Consider the following 19706-nt stretch of genomic DNA (forward strand, 5'->3'; position numbering starts at 1 on the left):
CAAAACTGCTACTGTTACTTTTGCCACCGTTAACGTTACTTCCATACTACTTTGCTGCAGATATTAAGTTTTCCAGGTGTGGTTGAATCGACAACTCAACTGCTAATACTTGAGAATATTCTTTGGCTCCCCTTGTGTCGAATCAATAAATTTGGGTTGAATACTCTACCCTCGAAAACTGTTGTGATCTCCTATACTTGTGGGTTATCACACCGCGCAGCTGCTACCCCTTGTCGACAAAGTGGTGGGCAGATTGCCCACCTGGAAGGCTTGGCTCATGAACCGAGTAGGCCGGCTCGTGCTGGTTGTGACGCCCCCGATTCAATCTACACTAATCATACATGCAAATGCGTATGATCAAGATCAGGGACTCATGGGAAGATATCACAACACAACTCTAGACACTCATTAAATAATACGGGCTTTATATTACAAGCCAAGGGCCTCGAGGGCTCGAATACATAAGTTCGAATACAAACGAGTCAGTGAAAGCAACATTATCTGAGTACAGACATAAGTTAAACAATATCTGCCTTGAGAAGGCTAGCACAAACATCAACAATTGAAAAGGCAAGGACTCCTGCCTAGGAGCCTCCTAACTAGTCCTGGTCGGCGGCGGCCTCCACGTAGTAGTAGGCACCCTCGGTGTATTAGTAGTCGCCATCGAAGGTGGAGCCTGGCTCCTGGGCTCCTCCATATGGTTGCGACATCCAAGAAGAATGGAGAAGGGGAAAAGAGGAAGCAAAGCAACTGTGAGTACTCATCCAAAGTACTCGCAAGCAAGGACCCACAGTACGTATGCATCGGTATCAACGAAATGGGTAGTATCTGTGGACTGAACTGCAGAATGCCAGAATAGAAGGGGAAAGCCTAGCCTATCGAAGACTAGCATCTTCAGGCATCTTGCAACATCAGAAGAGATAAGAGTAGCATATTATAATATTAGTAAGTATGTTGTAACATCGCCCAGAGATCACTTCCTCAACTCCCTGCGAGAAAGCAATCCCGGAGCCATCATTTCCATAACATGCCTCAGCATTCAGTATCCAGTTCTAGTTGTATCGATCGGGATACAACTCCGAGCGTCTGTTACCGTGGACACGGCAATTCGAATAGATAATACTTCCCTGCATGGGTGCACAAACTTACCCAACATGCTCGATCAACTCCGGTCAGACACACCATCAGGTCATGACCGCCCTCGGCTGATCAACACACCGCAGTCCTACCTAGGCTCAACAGAGAGGCCAGCACGCTGGTCTACATCCTAAGCGCTCAGGGGTCTTGGGCCCATCGCCCTTGGCACTCCTACACGTTGTGTGGATGGCCGGGATCAGTCCTGGCTACCTCCTTATATAAGGAAGGTGCTTACGCGGGCCACCCAGGCGCATGCCGCTCCATTGCTGACGTCCGAAGAGCTTTCAACTGATACATACGACGCGGAGTGCCCATACTTATTCCCGTGTGATGGTTAGTGTGAAAAGGCCAGAGGCCTACTCGGATCAAATATCCAAACCGTTAGTGTCTTGGTAGTGCGCGGTAACGAGCAGAGACTCACGATCATGTGAACCCGTCTCCCCGTCTCATGGACTTATGGCAAGGGCTAAGAATGACCGGCCGTGCCACGTAATTATCTCTCGGGTACCCTCCAGGTCAACCCGACTTCACATCACTCGCGGGTACCCCTCGGGGTCGACCCGATGTCATCATGGTTCTGTGGTAAGTCAAAGTAACCGTGTGTCCGGAACAGCAAGGGGGGGACTCGAGGAATCACCCTCAATGGATTCCCACTTGATGTAACCGTCAAGGTGGACTTGGAGGGATCACCCTCGATGGTCCACACTTGAGGGGTTGCACGACAAAGTCGTTATCGGGAGTGGTGAAGGAGGAATCACCCTCGATGACCACGATCGAATAGCTACACTACAGGGTTAACATCAGAAGTGCTGACGAGGTATCACCCTCGGCACTCGATAAATAACTCTGCAGAGGTCGTACAACTAAGGGGGGTGATGTGTGGTGTCGGGGCCTGGACGTCGATAATGCTGATCGAGTCATCGAACATAAAGCGGGGCAACTGGGACAAGGTTAGGGGTCACACATGGATCACTAACCAACCTATACTAAGTAGTTTAGGATAAACAGGTAAGGTATGAAAGCAGGTAACAAAAACAGGCTATGCATCAGAATAGGATCATACAAAAACAGTAGCAGTTCTAATGCAAGCATGGGAGGAAAAGAAATGGGCGATATCAGAATGCTCAAGGGGGGTTTGCTTGCCTGAAAGCTCCGCTGCAAAGGAAGAAGGGTCGTCGGTGACGTAGTCGACACAGGGGCATCATCGGTCTCGGGGTCTACCGGAGAGAAGGGGGGGAAGAAACAGTAAATATAGTGCAAACAGATGCATCACTAAGCATGACATGACGATATGCAGAGCTAGGGTTGACCTAACGTAGTGCTACATGTTGTAGACGGAGGAGGGAAACATCCAGATGGGTTTTCCAGTGTTTGGCGTTTTTCGGACAGAAGAAAAGAGGGGGACGGTTCCATGTTCAGCATGCTAGGGGCATGTGACAGATGAATGGACCACGTATTCGGGTTTGTTGGATTTTTCTGAGCAACTTTCATATATAAATTATTTTCATCCGACTTACGGATTATTTTCTATTGATTTTCAAAGTTTCAAAACATTTTCGGAATTGCTGGATTTAAATCAATTCGAAATTAATAACTAGATAAATTGTTTTGGGTACACAGGAGTGTACCCAGCAATGTGTGTAAGTGTATGACATGTGGGGCCCTGTTGACTGCCCAGTCAGCAGTCAACAGTCAAAGCTGACAGGGTTGACTGGTCCAAGGTGGCACGGGCACGAGCTAGAACGGCCGGAAGTGACCGGGACGAGACGTCCGACGGCGGTGATGGCTCAACCGTGACGGAAACGAGCCAACGAGGCACGAGGAGCGAAAGGGGGTCGAGGAGGACCGTGAGCTCACCTAGGGGGCGCATGGGGTCCCGTTGGCAGCTTAGTAGCAGCAGCCGTAAGTGGATTCGACGGGGAACTCCGGCCGAAGCGGGGCGGCGATCTCCTGCTCGAGCTACTCCTCGGAGTCAACGAAGACGAACCAGACGCAGCTCCAGGTGAGGGCCTGAACCGACGAGGTGGACGACGGCCACACGGACGGAGGAGGCCATGGCAATGATGACACGGGTGGGTGCGGGAGAGAGCGAAGCAGCGCGAGGGAAGGGGAAGTGGGGAGGCGCTAGGGTTTGTAGGGGGTCTGGCTCGGCCCTATCCGGTAGGAGAGCCGTGGGATGGCCGGCACGCGTCCATCCGCGACCATGGCGACCGGATGCGCGCCACAGTCTCATGTGAACACGAAGGAAGGAGAAGGCACGGTTGGGCTGGGTCGATTGTCCACTGTGCACATAGAGCCCAGTCCAACAGGTAAGTTTGTCCATTTTCCTTTCTCCTTTTTTGTTAATCATTTTGTCTCAGTTTTCTATTTAGTTCACATAGCAGATGAATTTTGCTTGGACTCAAAATTTGCAAATAATTACTATGCAATATTCTGGAGCGTCCCACAAAGTTTGGGGACACTTGGAATTGTATAAGTATTTGTTTATTTTGAAAAGGCTATTTTTATTTACTGTTGGACCACTTTATAATTTCCTAGGGGTTAATTGGTCAGTCAAATGATGTTGATTTCAACATGAGAAGTGATCAGGGGACTTTTTAAAATAATGCAAACATTTTAGTTTTATTGCTCGAAGAAATAATTTATTTGACTTATTTTAAATTTGAAAAAGGCTTTGAATTTTTGGACAAGTGGCAAGCTTCATAGTAATCATGATGGCATGGCCACCATTAGGGGGGATTACTGTAGCATGATTCTCGAGGTGTTACACTAGTGAAATTGGTGCTTAGCGCGATCCCGCTACACCAGCTGCTTGTGTTGGCGCCCCCAAAGAGGATCCTCCGCATGCTCGAGCGTATCCAGCACGGGTTCGTTTGGGCCGGGCGCGCCGAGGCTAAAGGAGGCCACTGCCATGTCAACTGCCGCCGCGTCGCGCTCCCCAGGAGCCTTGGCGGATTGGGAGTGCATGACCTAGAGCGCACCGGCATGGCGCTCAGGACCCGTTGGCTCTGGTTCAGCAAAATCGACGAGCGCCATGCATGGGCTGGTCTCGGCCTCCAGTTCCCTACCGAGGAGCAGGCCTTCTTCTTCGCCAGCACCCACACGTCCAATGGGAACGGCCATAACACCAAATTTTGGGAAGACCGGTGGATCAATGGGCGCTTCGTTGGCGAGATTGCCCCCTTGCTGCATGCCTACATCCCAAAACGGCAAAGGAAGAACAGGACGATCGCTGAGGGCCTATAAGCCCACCTCTGGGCGCGCGACATCCACGGCGTCCTGGGAGTTCACGAGATCGGTCAGTACTTGTTGCTTTGGCGACTCCTCGAGGGTATTGCCCTCTCCGCCGAGCCTGACAAGCTGATTTGGAAGTGAACCGAGGCCGGCACCTACACTGCTAAATCCGCCTACCACGCATCCTTCCACGGATCAATCGCCTGCAACCACTGGAAGCTCACTTGGAAGAGTTGGGCGCCGCCGAAAGTGAAATTCTTTCTCTGGCTTGTCAGCCTTGACCGCTGCTGGACGGCTGACCGCCTCGCACGACATGGGCTTCAGCACCACACGGCGTGTCCCTTGTGCAACCAGGCCCCGGAGACGATGCAGCACCTCCTGCTAGCCTGCCCCTCCTCGCGGCAGGTTTGGCACGAGATCCTTTCCTGGATGCACATGACCTGCCGAGCGCCGGCCAATGACAGCTCCCTGCTCGACTGGTGGCTCAATGCCAGGCAAGACACCCCCCAGCTGATGCGCAAGGGGCTTGCATCCGCGACGCTTCTGACATCCTGGATGATTTGGAAACACAGAAACGACTGCATCTTCGACCGCGCGCAACCATCCGTTCACACCTTAGTGAGTAGGATCAAAGCCCACCTTAGTGAGTAGGATCAAAGCCGAAGCCAGGCTCTGGACTACTGCTGGCGCTGCTGGGCTTAGAGTTGTGCTGCCCCCACATGGGATGTGCACTAGCATCTACTTGATGTCTGAAACCACCTCCTAGGAGGATTGTAAATTACAAACTCTCTCTTTTCAATGGAATGAGACGCATGGGTCCCCTGCGTTTTCTCGAAAAACAATAGGTAACAATTTTTTCCTACAGGGTTGTAGGAGGAGAATGCTGCACCGGTCGGGACTAACAGACCAGATGATCAAGTGCAGACAACATCAGAGTAGAAAGCTATTGTCCTCCGCTGGCAGTCCTGCACTGAGAGTAGCTCGACGTCGAATACTTCAAACTGTTTCGCGCTAAAGAACGTCGATGGCCCAACCTTCAGCAAACAAAACATATATGTCAGAAACTGTGTACCATATTTGCTCTTGACAGTGATTGGTACTCTATTCTTATGCCAAGGATATCCGTATGAGGCAGCATCGCAGATGAGTAAAGATCTGAGCTGCAGCCACTATAAGCTGGTTCGGTGGGATCTATGAAATTATTTTGGTTCCTATATAACTAGGTTTTTTTCCTTGTTTCTTCGTAAACGGTCGTCTTGTTTACCATTAGCATCATCAGCACACTAATCTTAAACCCCTCGCATTTTTCCTTCTGATTTGTCATTTATATTGCCTCCATAAAATGTTTGTCCAGATGTGAGCTTCTTTAGCTAAGTTCTTCAGGCTTTATGGAACTTAGTATTATATTCTCACCGCAAACATATTTCCAAATAAGGTGCCTCCAACTATGTCTATATTTAACACAAATATTTTTTGGATGGACAGGAATATTCTTGGTACAGGAAGTATAGTTCACTTTAATTCAGGAAATCTAATCTTCTTGTCTCCAGACTACTGCCATTTCTGGGCTGATTTAACTTTGTTTCCAAACGTTTCTATCTAGTGTTTTGTACTCCTAAATATCACTGTACACTACTGGTCCCATAAGAAAAGAACCCTACTAAGAAGATCAGTGAAACAATGGTCGCACCATGCAACTAGATAGTTTGCAATCTATCTTAGAATAAGCCATCCTACCAATTTACCCTTTGCCTCTACCCAAGAAGTTGTGAGCATAAGTTTATCCACCAGTTCTACGGTTATATGATTTTAAATATTGAATATGGCAGGGCAGGGTCAGTGATGATTTCTGATTAGTGCAACAGCAAGTACATACAGAACAAGGTAAAATACACAAGAAGTCAACAAGTGAAAAATGCTGCCATGCAAGAGATGACAGTCACTTACAGGAGGACCAAGCTCAGGAGGTATAATTAGTCTTCTCTTCCCCCCTGGCTTCATGTCCCGAATCCCCTCTTCAAAACCTGCATCAAGAAAGCCTGAAATAAGTTGTGGTGTTACAACGATATGTCTCGAGAAGGCGAGAAGTTCATCAGAATAACCAGGCCGAGGATAGTTTTGCAAGCCCAGCCCCAGTTTAGAATATTATTGACATGGCTAGGCATAGTTCAATCCGGTGTTCAACATTCCAGGAGACCAAAGGAGGACATATCATGTAACTAGTGAATACTTTCCTGGAACTAATGATTTGTTGCCTAGTCGAATTTTGGCAGGCGAACCCTGGATGTAGGTGCTATCTATCCTTCGTCCTGATTCGTTGTAGCCCACATAGTGAAATATAACCTGTAATTTGGCGGATGGAAGTCAGTATCGCACAAGAAGAATAGAACAATAACATATGCTGCAAATATTTATAAACTAAATGTAGTTCCCTATATTAGTCACCAATTTACAAGAAATAAAATTAAAATTACTTATTTTGCTTTAGACTTCTACTCCTTTAGTAGTACTATATTATAAGAACAATGGAAGAACCAACTGGTCCATGCTTAACAAAAAAACATGAGAACGAGATTGACAAATTATGTGAAACGTGTTCACACACAAGAAATTAAACATGAAATAACAAACAGTTAATTCCTATCCAAAAAAAGAAAACATGAATGCCAGATCACACACATTTTTTTCATTTCGAAAAGAGATCAGACAGACATAAATATATTACTCCCGATCTAAACGCTCTTATATTTCTTTACGGAGGGAGAATAATTCAGGGAATAACCTGCTGACCATCCTTTGGGCAATCGCCTGTACCAACTTTGACGTCCTCATATATTAATCCGGAGTCCCGAGTTATGTAGTTGTCGGGTGTCACTACTTTGACCTGAAAACCTGAAATGCATTTAGTCAATATATAGCGTGATATTTAATTAGTCATCCGGGTTCCAGAATTAGAAGATAGAAACAAAAACCATATCAACAATGATACCCTGAATAACGAAACACCAACTGACTGAAGTGTAAAATGCTGATGATCCGAAACTTGCATCTGACTTGCAAATGAACAAGCGTATACGGTAGGCACAAAAAGAAGGCTACAAATAAATCCATCGATAATATTTTTTTTGGAAAAGGAAATCCATAGATATTTGTGCAAGTGAAAAATTAGCTTGCATAGTTTGGAATCAAGTAAATTGAGTTGCAGCCTATATCCAAAAGAATTTTGGTGGTGACAACCAAACCAGTTGAGGCAGGCTAGGTATATGCATGGACAAGAAACATAAATAATCCCTGATCTAAAGGCTCTTATATTTCTTTGCGGAGGGACTACTACATACATAGATAATGGGACATGATCACCTTCTCTGATGAAGTTTGGGAAATCATCAGGTGCACGGTTGGCTTCCTGGATCTTCTTGTTCTGCTGAAGCAAGCGTCTTTCGTCATAAGGATTTATGGTCTTGGTCTTGGCGTGGGCGGAGAAGGGCAGTGAGAGCGTGGGCGTAGCCAGGAGCAGAGCAAGAGCCGCCCGCTTCCCGATCTTGAGCTTACCATTCCTGTCTCCACCCAAGACACTGGATTGTTTGCATTAACAAAACCAGGTCAAATACAACACAAGATATAACGATGAAATGTGCGTATTTTCGTTTTTTTTCTAGAGCAGAATAGCTCTAGTTTACCAAACAGGCAAGGCTAGCGACCAAAATATAACACAAAATTGATGATTTACTACCATAATAGCCTCTTCCCATGGCGCCTAGCGGCTGCGGATGCCGTCGTGGAACTGGACCTGGAGGGAGCAGCCAGTCCTGCAAGAAAAGAAGCGCGAGAGAAATGAGCAAATGAAGAGCTCGTTCATGGAGATGGAGTGGAGGGGAGGGGAGGCCTCACGGCTGCAAGAGGATAGGGTGGAGCGGGAGGAGGACACCAGCTCCATCTCCTTCTCCTCCAATCCCGCGCTCACTCGCAGTGCCAGCTGAATGAAGAAGCACAAGGAAGGAAGGAAGGAAGGGGATAATTGAGCCAAAGAAGAGGTGCGCTTCTGTACAGCGCACACACACCCAAAACGTATAAGGGACGGTCATTTCACACGTCGTATTAAAATACCCGCCCGCCGTACGCGCGCCCACGTCGCCGTACGGCCCTGTACGTACGCCCGCCCGTCCGCGCCCACGCCCGGTGTACGCCCGTGTGGTTCGAGTGAAAAAAAAAAACCCGACCGGGCGAACCCTATCTTCCTGTCGCCGCCGCCGCCGCCTCTCGCTCCGCCGCCGCCACCGCCATCTCCGGCAGTACCTGGCCGACGAGAAAATAAAGACGCCGTCAGCACCTAGTAATACTGACGCGTTGTGCGCGACTGGACGCCGACAACCGCCTAGGTCCGGGAGACGCCGCCGTTGTCAGCTCGCCGTGCTGTTCGCCCTTGAGCCTCCAGCGAATCTCAGCGCCATGTCTGACGAAGGCAACGAGGTACGCGAGCAGTTGGCATAGTGATTTAAAAACGGATTTTAGTTACGAGGATGTTAGGTGATGTTTGAATGGATCTTGATTATATATAAACGTGTATAGATGGAGGCAGAAATCGGATATGACGGTGATGACGGTGGTAGCGAGGACGGATCATTGTCATTGGATGAAGACGAACATGACGGGGAAAATTATATGAGTTTGGATGAGTCTTACAGTGACAATGTAAGTGGTCTGCATGTTGTCAAGCATATTAAATACAAGCATCCGCGATGACACTAACATGTACTTGTTTGACTTTGCACGGGTAGCAGGGGATGATGACAATGCGGATATGGATGTAGATGATTCATATGCTGAAAGCGGTAGCCATGTAAGTTTAAAATTATGCAGGTTAGTTTAAAGTGACATGACAAACACATCAAATCTTACATATCATATTTAAAATTTGCGCAGATGGAAGTGGAAGGATACTATGAGTGGAATTTCTTCGATGATGCCAATGACGAAAACGATATCGATGCATCTTATAATGACAGCTCGAGCAAAGTAAGTAGTGCAAAGTGAATACATATGATAGTCCTCATACAACTACTTACTGGCATATAAGGTTGTTTGTATTTTTTTCAGGGAGAGGTTGGTGGCCCGTGCGAAAACGATGATGATGCCAATGGTGATGAGTGCAATTTTGACACTGGGTACGATGAATACCAGCAAGAATCACTAGACAGGCATTGGATGGTGATGTCCACGACGTTCAGGACAGATGAGGAGGCATATGATTTCTATAACGACTATGCGAAAAAGCATGGCTTCAGCATTAGGAGGGACAACTTGAAATATGCGAAGGGTGTCGACGCGCGTAGGCACTTGAGGAGGTTTCTCTGTTCGAGGGCTGGGAAACGACAGGCCAAGTTTTGTACCATGGAAGGGAAGAAGTGCAGGCTGAGAGCAGAGAGTCGGTGTTATTGAGGCCCATCTAACTGTGAAGCTTGATAGAGAGCGCTCCATTTGGTATGTCAGCAGTTTCAGCGATGATCATAGTCACACTCTTGCTAGACTGGATGAAGTTATATATCTTCGGTCTCATAATCAGACAAAGGAATACCAGAAGCTCGAGATCTTAGCAATGGCAGGTGCTGGCATCAGAAAACATTGGATTTATGACAACTTCGTTAGTAGGTATGGATCATATGCAAGGGCTGGTTTCGGGAGGAGGAAGCTTTATAACATGTGTTATAGGGAGAAAATGAAGTTGCTCGCAAAGGGTGATGCGGACACTGCGATTGGTATCATGATGACGAGAAAGGCAAGGGATCCAGACTTTTTATTTGAGCACACTGTTGACGCAGAAGGCAAGCTGAAGAACATGTTCTGGTGTGATTCTCAGTCACGTCGGGATTACCTTGACTTCGATGATGTAACCGTCTTCGACAACACTTATAAGATGAATAGGTACGGAATGCCATTCATACCTTTTGTTGGTCTAAACAATCATTGTTGCACCACTGTGTTCGGTTGTGCTGTTGTGTCAGATGAGACTGAGGATACATATGTTTGGGTGTTGCAGACCTTCTTCAGAGCTCATTGTCAGAAGAAGCCGAGGTCTGTAATTACTGACGGAGACGCAGCCATGATAAGGGCCATCGGGAAGGTCCTTACTGACGTGTGGCATCGACTTTATTCGTGGCATATAGAGAAAAACATGCAGAAACACCTCCACCACAAGTCCCTTAAGGAGTTCAGGTCTCTTATTTACTATGCTACTACACATGATGAGTTTGAGGCGAGATGGGCAGCTTTTAAAGCTAAATGGGAGTCGGAGAAAACTGAAACATGGTTGCGTAGGATGTACAGGAAGAAAAGGCTTTGGGCTGCGTCATATCTCACCGGTGGTTTCTTCCTTGGTATGCGGAGTAACCAGAGGAGCGAGAGTCTGAACTCTTGCCTTCATATGCATCTTGACTCTGGCATGACAATTGTTGATATGGTTGTGCATTATGAGAACTGCATTGTTCGCCTCCGTGAGAACGAGTCATACGACGACTGCATGTCCACACAGACACTCCCTGTAGCAGTACTCGATGAGTTCAAATGCATTGCGAAAGCCGCTGCCCGTGACTTCACTGTGGTGAACTTTTACCTCTTGCAGAAAGAAATGAAGAAGGCAGCAGATCTTGAGATCATAGATAGACTCAGTGGAGCCGTCAGTCAGAGATTCATAGTGGCATGGAAAAATAACAGGCAACTGAGATTCAAAGTGGACTATACACCTACTAACTCAGAAGAAACAGTGAAGTGCAGTTGTGATAGTATGAAATGTAAAGGTCTCCCATGCAAGCATGTTCTTTATGTTTTGGCCAGGTTGAACGTGAAGGACTTACCTGAGTGCTTAGTGCTGCGAAGATTCACCAAGAATGCTAGAGGTGGACTGCCCGTGAAACGCACTAGCGATCTCTTCGCATGGGAATGGGCAGGTACTGAGGACAGAACTAAGTACAGTGAGTTGACTATTTTGTCTGCGGAAGCATCTCATGCGGCATGTCATAGACCATTTCTATTTGACAAACTGAAGGCTGCTCTCGAGGATGTGATAGCAAACAAGGACGTTGAGGAGGAGGATTATGTGAGACAGCATAGGGTTGCGCATGACGATGCTTTTCTGCCGGATCAAGATCATGTTTTTGTTGGTGATCCAGAGAAAGTCAATACGAAAGGAGCACCAAAAGGGCAGAATAAGAAAGGCCGTGGTAAGGAACCTGGCGTGACTAAAAACGGTAGACCTAAAGGTTCCAATGAGAAACCTCCTGTGCGCCTATGCGGTTTATGTAGAATAAAAGGTCATTTCAAGAACAATTGTCCTCGGAATCCTAAGTATGTGTACACATTTTTTAACGTACTTTTCTTGTTTAGTTTATTGTTTACAAAATTTTCACATATATTATGATCTTTCTATGCAGGAACATGGCATGATGATCATAGCACGGATTGTTTGAATAAGTGGAACAACTTCTGAACAGAGTTGATGATTTATTTGGTTGTATTAAAGAATACTACTTATAAATTTGTTTCGGTACATCGCTACGGTAGACTTGTAATCGGTGTTTACTTATGTCATATTTGTTGGCATTATACTCGTTGTTTTTAATATGATATGCGACATACACATTTTTACTTTAGAATATATATTTCTTGGCGCTATAGGTATTGTTTTTAATACGATATGTGATGTACACATTATTTCTTTAAAAATATATGATTTGATGTATAAATCATGGATGTTGGGCGATCGGAGGCGTTCTACAGACGTCGGTTGCTTTGTTTTTTATAAAAATTAATAGCCGCTGGGCCGCGAGTGGCGCGAGACGGCGCAAAGGGGCGCAACGTACGAGGATGATTCAGGTGCCGCCGCAGATGGCGATCTCGGGGCTACACCGCCCTCGGGCGCAGAGGGCGCAGGTGGGTAGAGGGGGAATCAACCTTGGGGCAGCACATGCCAAACCTGGAGCGACGCGCGGCGCGGGCCGGCTCGCCAGATGACGCGCCCCCACGCGGGCCATCTCGCGCCAAACACGTGTCGCCATTTGAGCCGCATGAGGCGAGCACGTTAGGCGCGGGCGCTGGCGACGCTCGCCTCCTCTCGGCGACCACAGTCGCGGGCCATCTTCAGGCGAGCACAGGACGCGTGGTGCGGGCGATGCTCGCCTCCGATACGTACCCACCTGAGAAATAGCGTTTATAAATTTTTCTCCGTCCCATATTGAAAACAGCGAAGGAGGAACAGCCCACATGAGTTTTTGTGTTCGAAAACCAGAAATGCAATTTTCAAAGCACGTTAAGTAAGATATCACTGAATCAATTAATGTATTTCAAAAGCACGTGCAACATGTAACTCACCCATCTTCTTGTTGAGGCATGTCGTACGGGACTATAGGCCATGCAGACACATCTGGGAACGACATAATTGCACTAGCATTTGCATCTTGGATATCTCCTGCGAGTTGTTCTCTCTGGAAAAAAAAATGATACAAACACGTTGAGTACATATGGTAAACAAAACATAGGCTTAATTGTACACACATGAATACGAAACTTACAAAAATTTCAACGAATTTCCTGGTAGCTTTAGAGATATTCCACCCCCCCCCCCTCTCAGAATCAAGAATTTGAAACTCTTTCTTTCCAGTGTGCATAACACATGTAATCAAGTGATTTTTATCCTTATTTAAAGGAAAATAAGCCTATTTGACAATTCAAATATTGTTACTAAGCTCGCCTTTCACATATGATAGTAATGTAAAAACAATTCTGCATTGCAAACGGTACCTTAGGTTTTGCAAAATATTCTGTCATGCATCTGTTGAGAGGTTCATTTGCATCTGCTAAACCTTCCGGATCGTCTACCGACTTCCCTCGTCTTACTAACTTTGGGCGAGTGTGTAGTAACCAGTAAGACCTATGTGTGGGTACAAGATACCTGTCCTTGGCGATACTTGAATCCGATATGTACGTCGCATAAGTGTCAATTACCTGAAATAGATGAGTAAATTTAACATGGATGCAATATATTTAGCACATGAAATAAGCATGACAATTAAAGTACATACATCACCGTATAACCATGCATGGTTAATTATCTGGCAAGCTCTTGCCGCAGATAGTCCTTCATCTTTACTGTTGTTGAATATTTCATGGTTCTTATGTTTTGGTGAGTGCCCGTACGCTTTCACGTACTGCACAGCCGCACGCACCATATCATCCACAGAATGATCAAACTGAGGGATTGTTCAATTAAACAGTTCTACAACACAAGTCAATAAAGTTATAGTATAATTTTTCAATATATAATTATCAAAGAAATATTCATACCGTATTTAACTTACTCGCTTTTGCGGAATTTTCGGAGTCTTTTTAACATAAGGAGATTTCTGGTACTTTGACACAGTCCGCCTTCGCTATTATCATCTGACATGCCCTGTGACACTTCTTGCTCATTTTGTTTCACTTCCCATCTCGTTGCTTTTATTTCATCTGTTTTTAGAGATGATGCTTCTCTTTTTTCCGACTGCTCTGGGACATCTATAGGATCATCCTTCTCACCCTTATAGCTACTCAAGTGACCAATACTGAGTTTGAACAAATCCCCTCCTTCAGAATCCAAATCATAATGTCCACTGCCATTTCGTCCATTAGGTGTGTGTATGTCATCGTACTGAAATTCTTTATTAGGATACTTGTTTTCATACCTGGACTCACTATTCTGTCCATACAGATTTTCTTCCTCCTCTGCTATTGTGCCTGGTTTGTACCGCACACCTGTTTTATTCATTTTCTCTAACAATCTCTGCAAAAGTAAGCACAGTAACATGTTATAATTTTTTGTCAATTTAACGAATTTAATAGAGTGCATACCAGAATTGCCCAATTTTTACCTGTGCGCATAACTCCGGCATACGAAGCTATTCCTTACGAATTTCCTTCATATCATTCATAACCCGGTCCATAAAAGGCTTTAGGTTAGTAGAGACCTCGGACACACAATCCACTTTTCTCTTTCCCGTAACAGATGACTTTCGGCTACTGATACATCTCCAACGTATCTATAATTTTTGATTGTTCCATGCTATTATATTATCCATCTAGGATGTTTTATATGTGTTTATATGCTATTTTATATGATTTTTGGGACTAACCTATTAACCTAGAGCCGGGTGCCAGTTTCTGTTTTTTTCTTATTTTTGAGTACCGCAGAAAAGGAAAACCAAACGGAGTCCAATTGACCTGAAATTTCACAGATATTATTTTTGGACCAAAAGAAGCCCACGGAGTATCGGAGATGGACCAGTGCCAATTTAGTTTCTTGTTTTATCACTAGTTAGTTTATAAAAGAAAACTACAAAAAGAAAATGGAATTGAGGGTGCCTCATATGCTGCATCTTTTTAATATCTTTCGTGAAAATGATGGAAAGGAAAATTGTGCTCAAGTGTTAGAAGAAGAATGCATTAAAATGTTTGGCACTAAATATTTGAATGATGAGCATGATTGCAATGTTGTTAGTATGAATTCTTTGAATATCCATGGTGCTAATGATATGCAAAGCCACAAGCTTGGGGATGCTATGTTTGATGAAGATGATATTTTTTAGTCCCCCAAGTTTTGATGAGCAAATTTATTATGATGATAGCATGCCTCCTTTTTATGATGATTATGTTGACGGAAGTGGTTTCGGAGAGGTCATGACTTTATTTAGTGATGAATCCACTATCTCGGAAGAGGTTCCAATTGATTATGAGAACAAAGTTGCTATCTATGATGATTATTGTGATGACATGTATGCTATAAAGAACAATGATAACCATGAACCTTGTCATCTTGATTTTAATTTTCAATTGGATTATGCCTCACATGATAGTTATTTTGTTGAGTTTGCTCCCACTACTATTCATGAGAAGAAATTTGCTTATGTGGAGAGTAGTAAATTTTCTATGCTTGTAGATCATGAATAGAATGCTTTATGTGATGGTTATATTGTCGAATTCATTCATGATGCTACTGAAAATTATTATGAGGGAGGAATATATGCTTGTAGGAATTGCAATAATATCATGTTTCCTCTCTATGTGCTTTAAATCTTGAAGTTATGCTTGTTTTGCTTTCCTATGCTAGTTGATTCTTGTTCCCATAAATGGTTTGATCACAAAATCCCTATGCATAGGAAGTGGGTTAGACTTAAATGTGCTAGTCATATTCTTCATGATGCTCTCTTTATGTTTCAATTCTTATCTTTTATGTGAGCATCATTGAAATCATCATGCCTAGCTAGGGGCGTTAAACGTTAGCGCTTGTTGGGAGGCAACCCAATTTTATTTTGCCTTTGCTTTTGATCCTGTTTAGTAATAATTAATTCATCTAGCCTATTTTTAGATGTGGTCTTATGTTTTAGTTAGTGTTTGTGCCAAGTAGAACCTTTGGGAAGACTTGGGTGAAGTCTATGCGATCTTGATGTAAAAAACAGAAACTTTTGCGCTCACAAGATTAGCTGCCATTTTTGACCGGAGAGATATTTTAGGTTGATTCTTTTTGAAGATGATTAATAGAAAAATTCCTCCAGTCCACCAATTTATTTCAGAATTTTTGGAGTGACATAGGTATTCTAATGATACAGATTGCTACAGACTGTTCTGTTTTTGACAGATTCTGTTTTCTATGTGTTGTTTGCTTATTTTGAGGAATCTATGAGTAGTATCGGAGGGTATGAACCATAGAGAAGTTGGAATACAGTAGATATTACACCAATATGAATTTAGTATGAGTTCACAACAGTACCTAAGTGGTGGTTTTATTTTCTTATACTAACGGAGCTTACGAGTTTTCTGTTGAGTTTTGTGTTGTGAAGTTTTCAAGTTTTGGGTAAAGATTCGATGGACTATGGAATAAGAAGTGGCAAAAGCCTAAGCTTGGGGATGCCCAAGGAACCCCAATGTAATATTCAAGGACAAACAAGAGCCTAAGCTTGGGGATGCCCCGGATGGCATCCCCTCTTTCGTCTTCGTCTATCGGTAACTTTACTTGACGCTATATTTTTATTCACCACATGATATGTGTTTTGCTTGGAGCGTCTTGTATGATTTGAGTCTTTGCTTTTTAGTTTACCACAATCATCCTTGCTGTACGCACCTTTTGGAGAGACACACATGAATCAGAATTTATTAGAATACTCTATGTGCTTCACTTATATCTTTTGAGCTAGATAATTTTGCTCTAGTGCTTCACTTATACCTTTTTAGAGCACGGTGGTGGTTTTATTTTATAGAAATTATTGATCTCTCATGCTTCACTTATATTATTTTGAGAGTCTTTTAGAACAGCATGGTAATTTGCTTTGGCAAAATTAGTCCTAATATGATAGGCATCCAAGATGGGTATAATAAAAACTTTCATATAGAGTGCATTAATACTATGATAAGTTTGACACTTGATAGTTGTTTTGAGATATAAAGGTGGTAATGTTAGAGTCATTCTAGTTGGTTAATTGTGGAATTGAGAAATATTTGTGTTGAGGATTGCAAGTCCTGTAGCATGCACGTATGGTAAACGTTGTGTGACAAATTTGAAGCATGGGGTGTTCTTTGATTGCTTTCCTTATGAGTGGCGGCCGGGGACGAGCGATGGTCTTTCCCTACCAATCTATCCCCCTAGGAGCATGCGTGTAGTGCTTGGTTTTGATGACTTGTAGATTTTTGCAATAAGTATGTGAGTTCTTTATGACTAATGTTGAGTCCATGGATTATACGCACTATCACCCTTCCATCGTTGCTAGCCTCTTCGGTACCGTGCATTGCCCTTTCTCACCTCGAGAGTTGGTGCAAACTTCGCCGGTGCATCCAAACCCCGGGATATGATACGCTCCATCACACTAAGCCTCCTTATATCTTCCTCAAAATAGCCACCATACCTACCTATTATGGCAATTCCATAGCCATTCCGAGATATATTGCCATGCAACTTTTCACCGTTCCGTTTATTATGACACGCTCCATCATTGTCATATTGCTTTGCATGATCATGTAGTTGACATCGTATTTGTGGCAAAGCCACCTTCATAATTCTTTCATACATGTCGCTCTTGATTCATCGCACATCCCGGTACACCGCCGGAGGCATTCACATAGTCATATTTTGTTCTAAGTATCGAGTTGTAATTCTTGAGTTGTAAGTAAATAAAAGTGTGATGATCATCATTATTAGAGCATTGTCCCAGTGAGGAAAGAATGATGGAGGCTATGATTCCCCCACAATTCGGGATGAGACTCCGGACGAAAAATAAAATATATAAAAAAGAGGCCAAAGAAGCCCAAAAAAGGGGGCCATAAAAAAAAGAAGGCCCACATAAAAAATGAGAGAAAAAGAGAGAAGGGGCAATGTTACTATCCTTTTTCCACACTTGTGCTTCAAAGTAGCACCATGATCTTCATGATAGAGAGTCCCTTATTTTGTCACTTTCATATACTAGTGGGAATTTTTCATTATAGAAGTTGGCTTGTATATTCCAATGATGGGCTTCCTCAAAATGCCCTAGGTCTTCGTGAGCAAGCAAGTTGGATGCACACCCACTTAGTTTCTTTTGATGAGCTTTCATATATTTATAGCTCTAGTGCATCCGTTGCATGGCAATCCTTACTCCTCGCATTGACATCAATTGATGGGCATCTCCATAGCCCGTTGATTAGCCACGTCAATGTAAGACTTTCTCCTTTTTTGTCTTCTCACACAACCCCCATCATCATATGCTATTCCACCCATAGTGCTATGTCCATGGCTTGCGCTCATATATTGCATAAAAGTTGAAAGAGTTTGAAAAGGCTGAGTATGAAACAATTGCTTGGCTTGTCATCGGGGTTGTGCATGATTGGAGCATTTTTTGTGACGGAAATGAAGCATGGCCAAACTATATGATTTTGTAGGGATAAGCTTTATTTGGCTATGTTATTTTGATAAGACATAATTGCTTGGTTAGTATGCTTGAAGTATTATTATTTTATGTCAATATTAAACTTTTGTCTTGAATCTTTTGGATTTGAATATTCATGCCACAATAAAGAAAATTACATTGAAAATTATGTTAGGTAGCATTCCACATCAAAAATTCTATTTTTATCATTTACCTACTCGAGGACGAGCAGGAATTAAGGTTGCGGATGCTGATACGTCTCCAGTGTATCTATAATTTTTTATTGTTCCATGCTATTATATTATCCATCTAGGATGTTTTATATGCGTTTATATGCTATTTTATATGATTTTTGGGACTAACCTATTAACCTTGAGCCTGGTGCCAGTTTCTGTTTTTTCCTTGTTTTTGAGTATCGCAGAAAAGGAAAACCAAATGGAGTCCAATTGACCTGAAATTTCACGGAGATTATTTTTGGACCAAAAGAAGCCCACGGAGTATCGGAGATGGAACAGAAGAGTCCCGAGGTACCCACGAGGGTGGGGCGCGCCCCCTACCTCGTGGCCGCCTCGGGGCCCCCCTGACTTGGTCCCGACGCCAACGCCTCTTATATGTATCCAAACTTCCAGAACATAACCTAGATCGGGAATTCCGCCGCCACAAGCCTCCGTAGCCACCAAAAACCAATTGGGGTCCTGTTCCGGCACCCTGCCGGAGGGGGGATCCCTCACCGGTGGCCATCTTCATCATCCCGGCGCTCTTCATGACGAGGATGGAGTAGTTCACCCTCGGGGCTGAGGGTATGTACCAGTAGCTATGTGTTTGATCTCTCTCTCTCTCTCTCTCGTGTTCTTGATTTGGCACAATCTTGACGTATCGCGAGCTTTGCTATTATAGTTGGATCTTATGATGTTTCTCCCCCTCTACTCTCTTGTAATGGATTGAGTTTTCCCTTTGAACTTATCTTATCGGATTGAGTCTTTAAGGATTTGAGAACACTTGATGTATGTCTTGCATGTGCTTATCTGTGGTGACAATGGGATATTCACGTGATCTACTTGATGTATGTTTTGGTGATCAACTTGCGGGTTCAGTGACCTTGTGAACTTATGCATAGGGGTTGGCACACGTTTTCGTCTTGACTCTCCGGTAGAAACTTTGGGGCACTCTTTGAAGTTCTTTGTGTTGGTTGAATAGATGAATCTGAGATTGTGTGATGCATATCGTATAATCATACCCACGGATACTTGAGGTGACATTGGAGTATCTAGGTGACATTAGGGTTTTGGTTGATTTGTGTCTTAAGGTGTTATTCTAGCACGAACTCTAGGATAGATTGAACGAAAAGAATAGCTCCGTGTTATTTTACTACGGACTCTTGAATAGATCGATCAGAAAGGATAACTTTGAGGTGGT

General features: G+C 44.1%; 2 protein-coding genes across 2 annotated transcripts; one reads left to right on the forward strand and one right to left on the reverse strand.

Moving 5' to 3' along the window:
- Positions 1-3981: 3981 nt before the first annotated feature.
- Positions 3982-4383, forward strand: LOC141040899 (uncharacterized). The gene has a single exon (XM_073507014.1). The coding sequence runs from the start codon at positions 3982-3984 to the stop codon at positions 4381-4383; it is 402 nt and encodes a 133-aa protein (XP_073363115.1).
- Positions 4384-5069: 686 nt separating this feature from the next.
- LOC109767607 (peptidyl-prolyl cis-trans isomerase FKBP20-2, chloroplastic) lies at positions 5070-8435 on the reverse strand. The gene is made up of 7 exons (XM_073508383.1): positions 8263-8435; positions 8105-8180; positions 7732-7946; positions 7154-7263; positions 6605-6714; positions 6319-6394; positions 5070-5405 (listed from the first exon to the last, which is right to left on the reverse strand). Exons 1-7 carry the CDS (start codon positions 8306-8308, stop codon positions 5286-5288), a joined length of 753 nt encoding a protein of 250 aa, XP_073364484.1. The 5' UTR covers positions 8309-8435; the 3' UTR covers positions 5070-5285.
- Between the last annotated feature and the right edge of the window lie 11271 nt (positions 8436-19706).

Source organism: Aegilops tauschii, chromosome 2 (genome assembly GCF_002575655.3).
Source record: "Aegilops tauschii subsp. strangulata cultivar AL8/78 chromosome 2, Aet v6.0, whole genome shotgun sequence".
NCBI lineage: Eukaryota > Viridiplantae > Streptophyta > Magnoliopsida > Poales > Poaceae > Aegilops > Aegilops tauschii.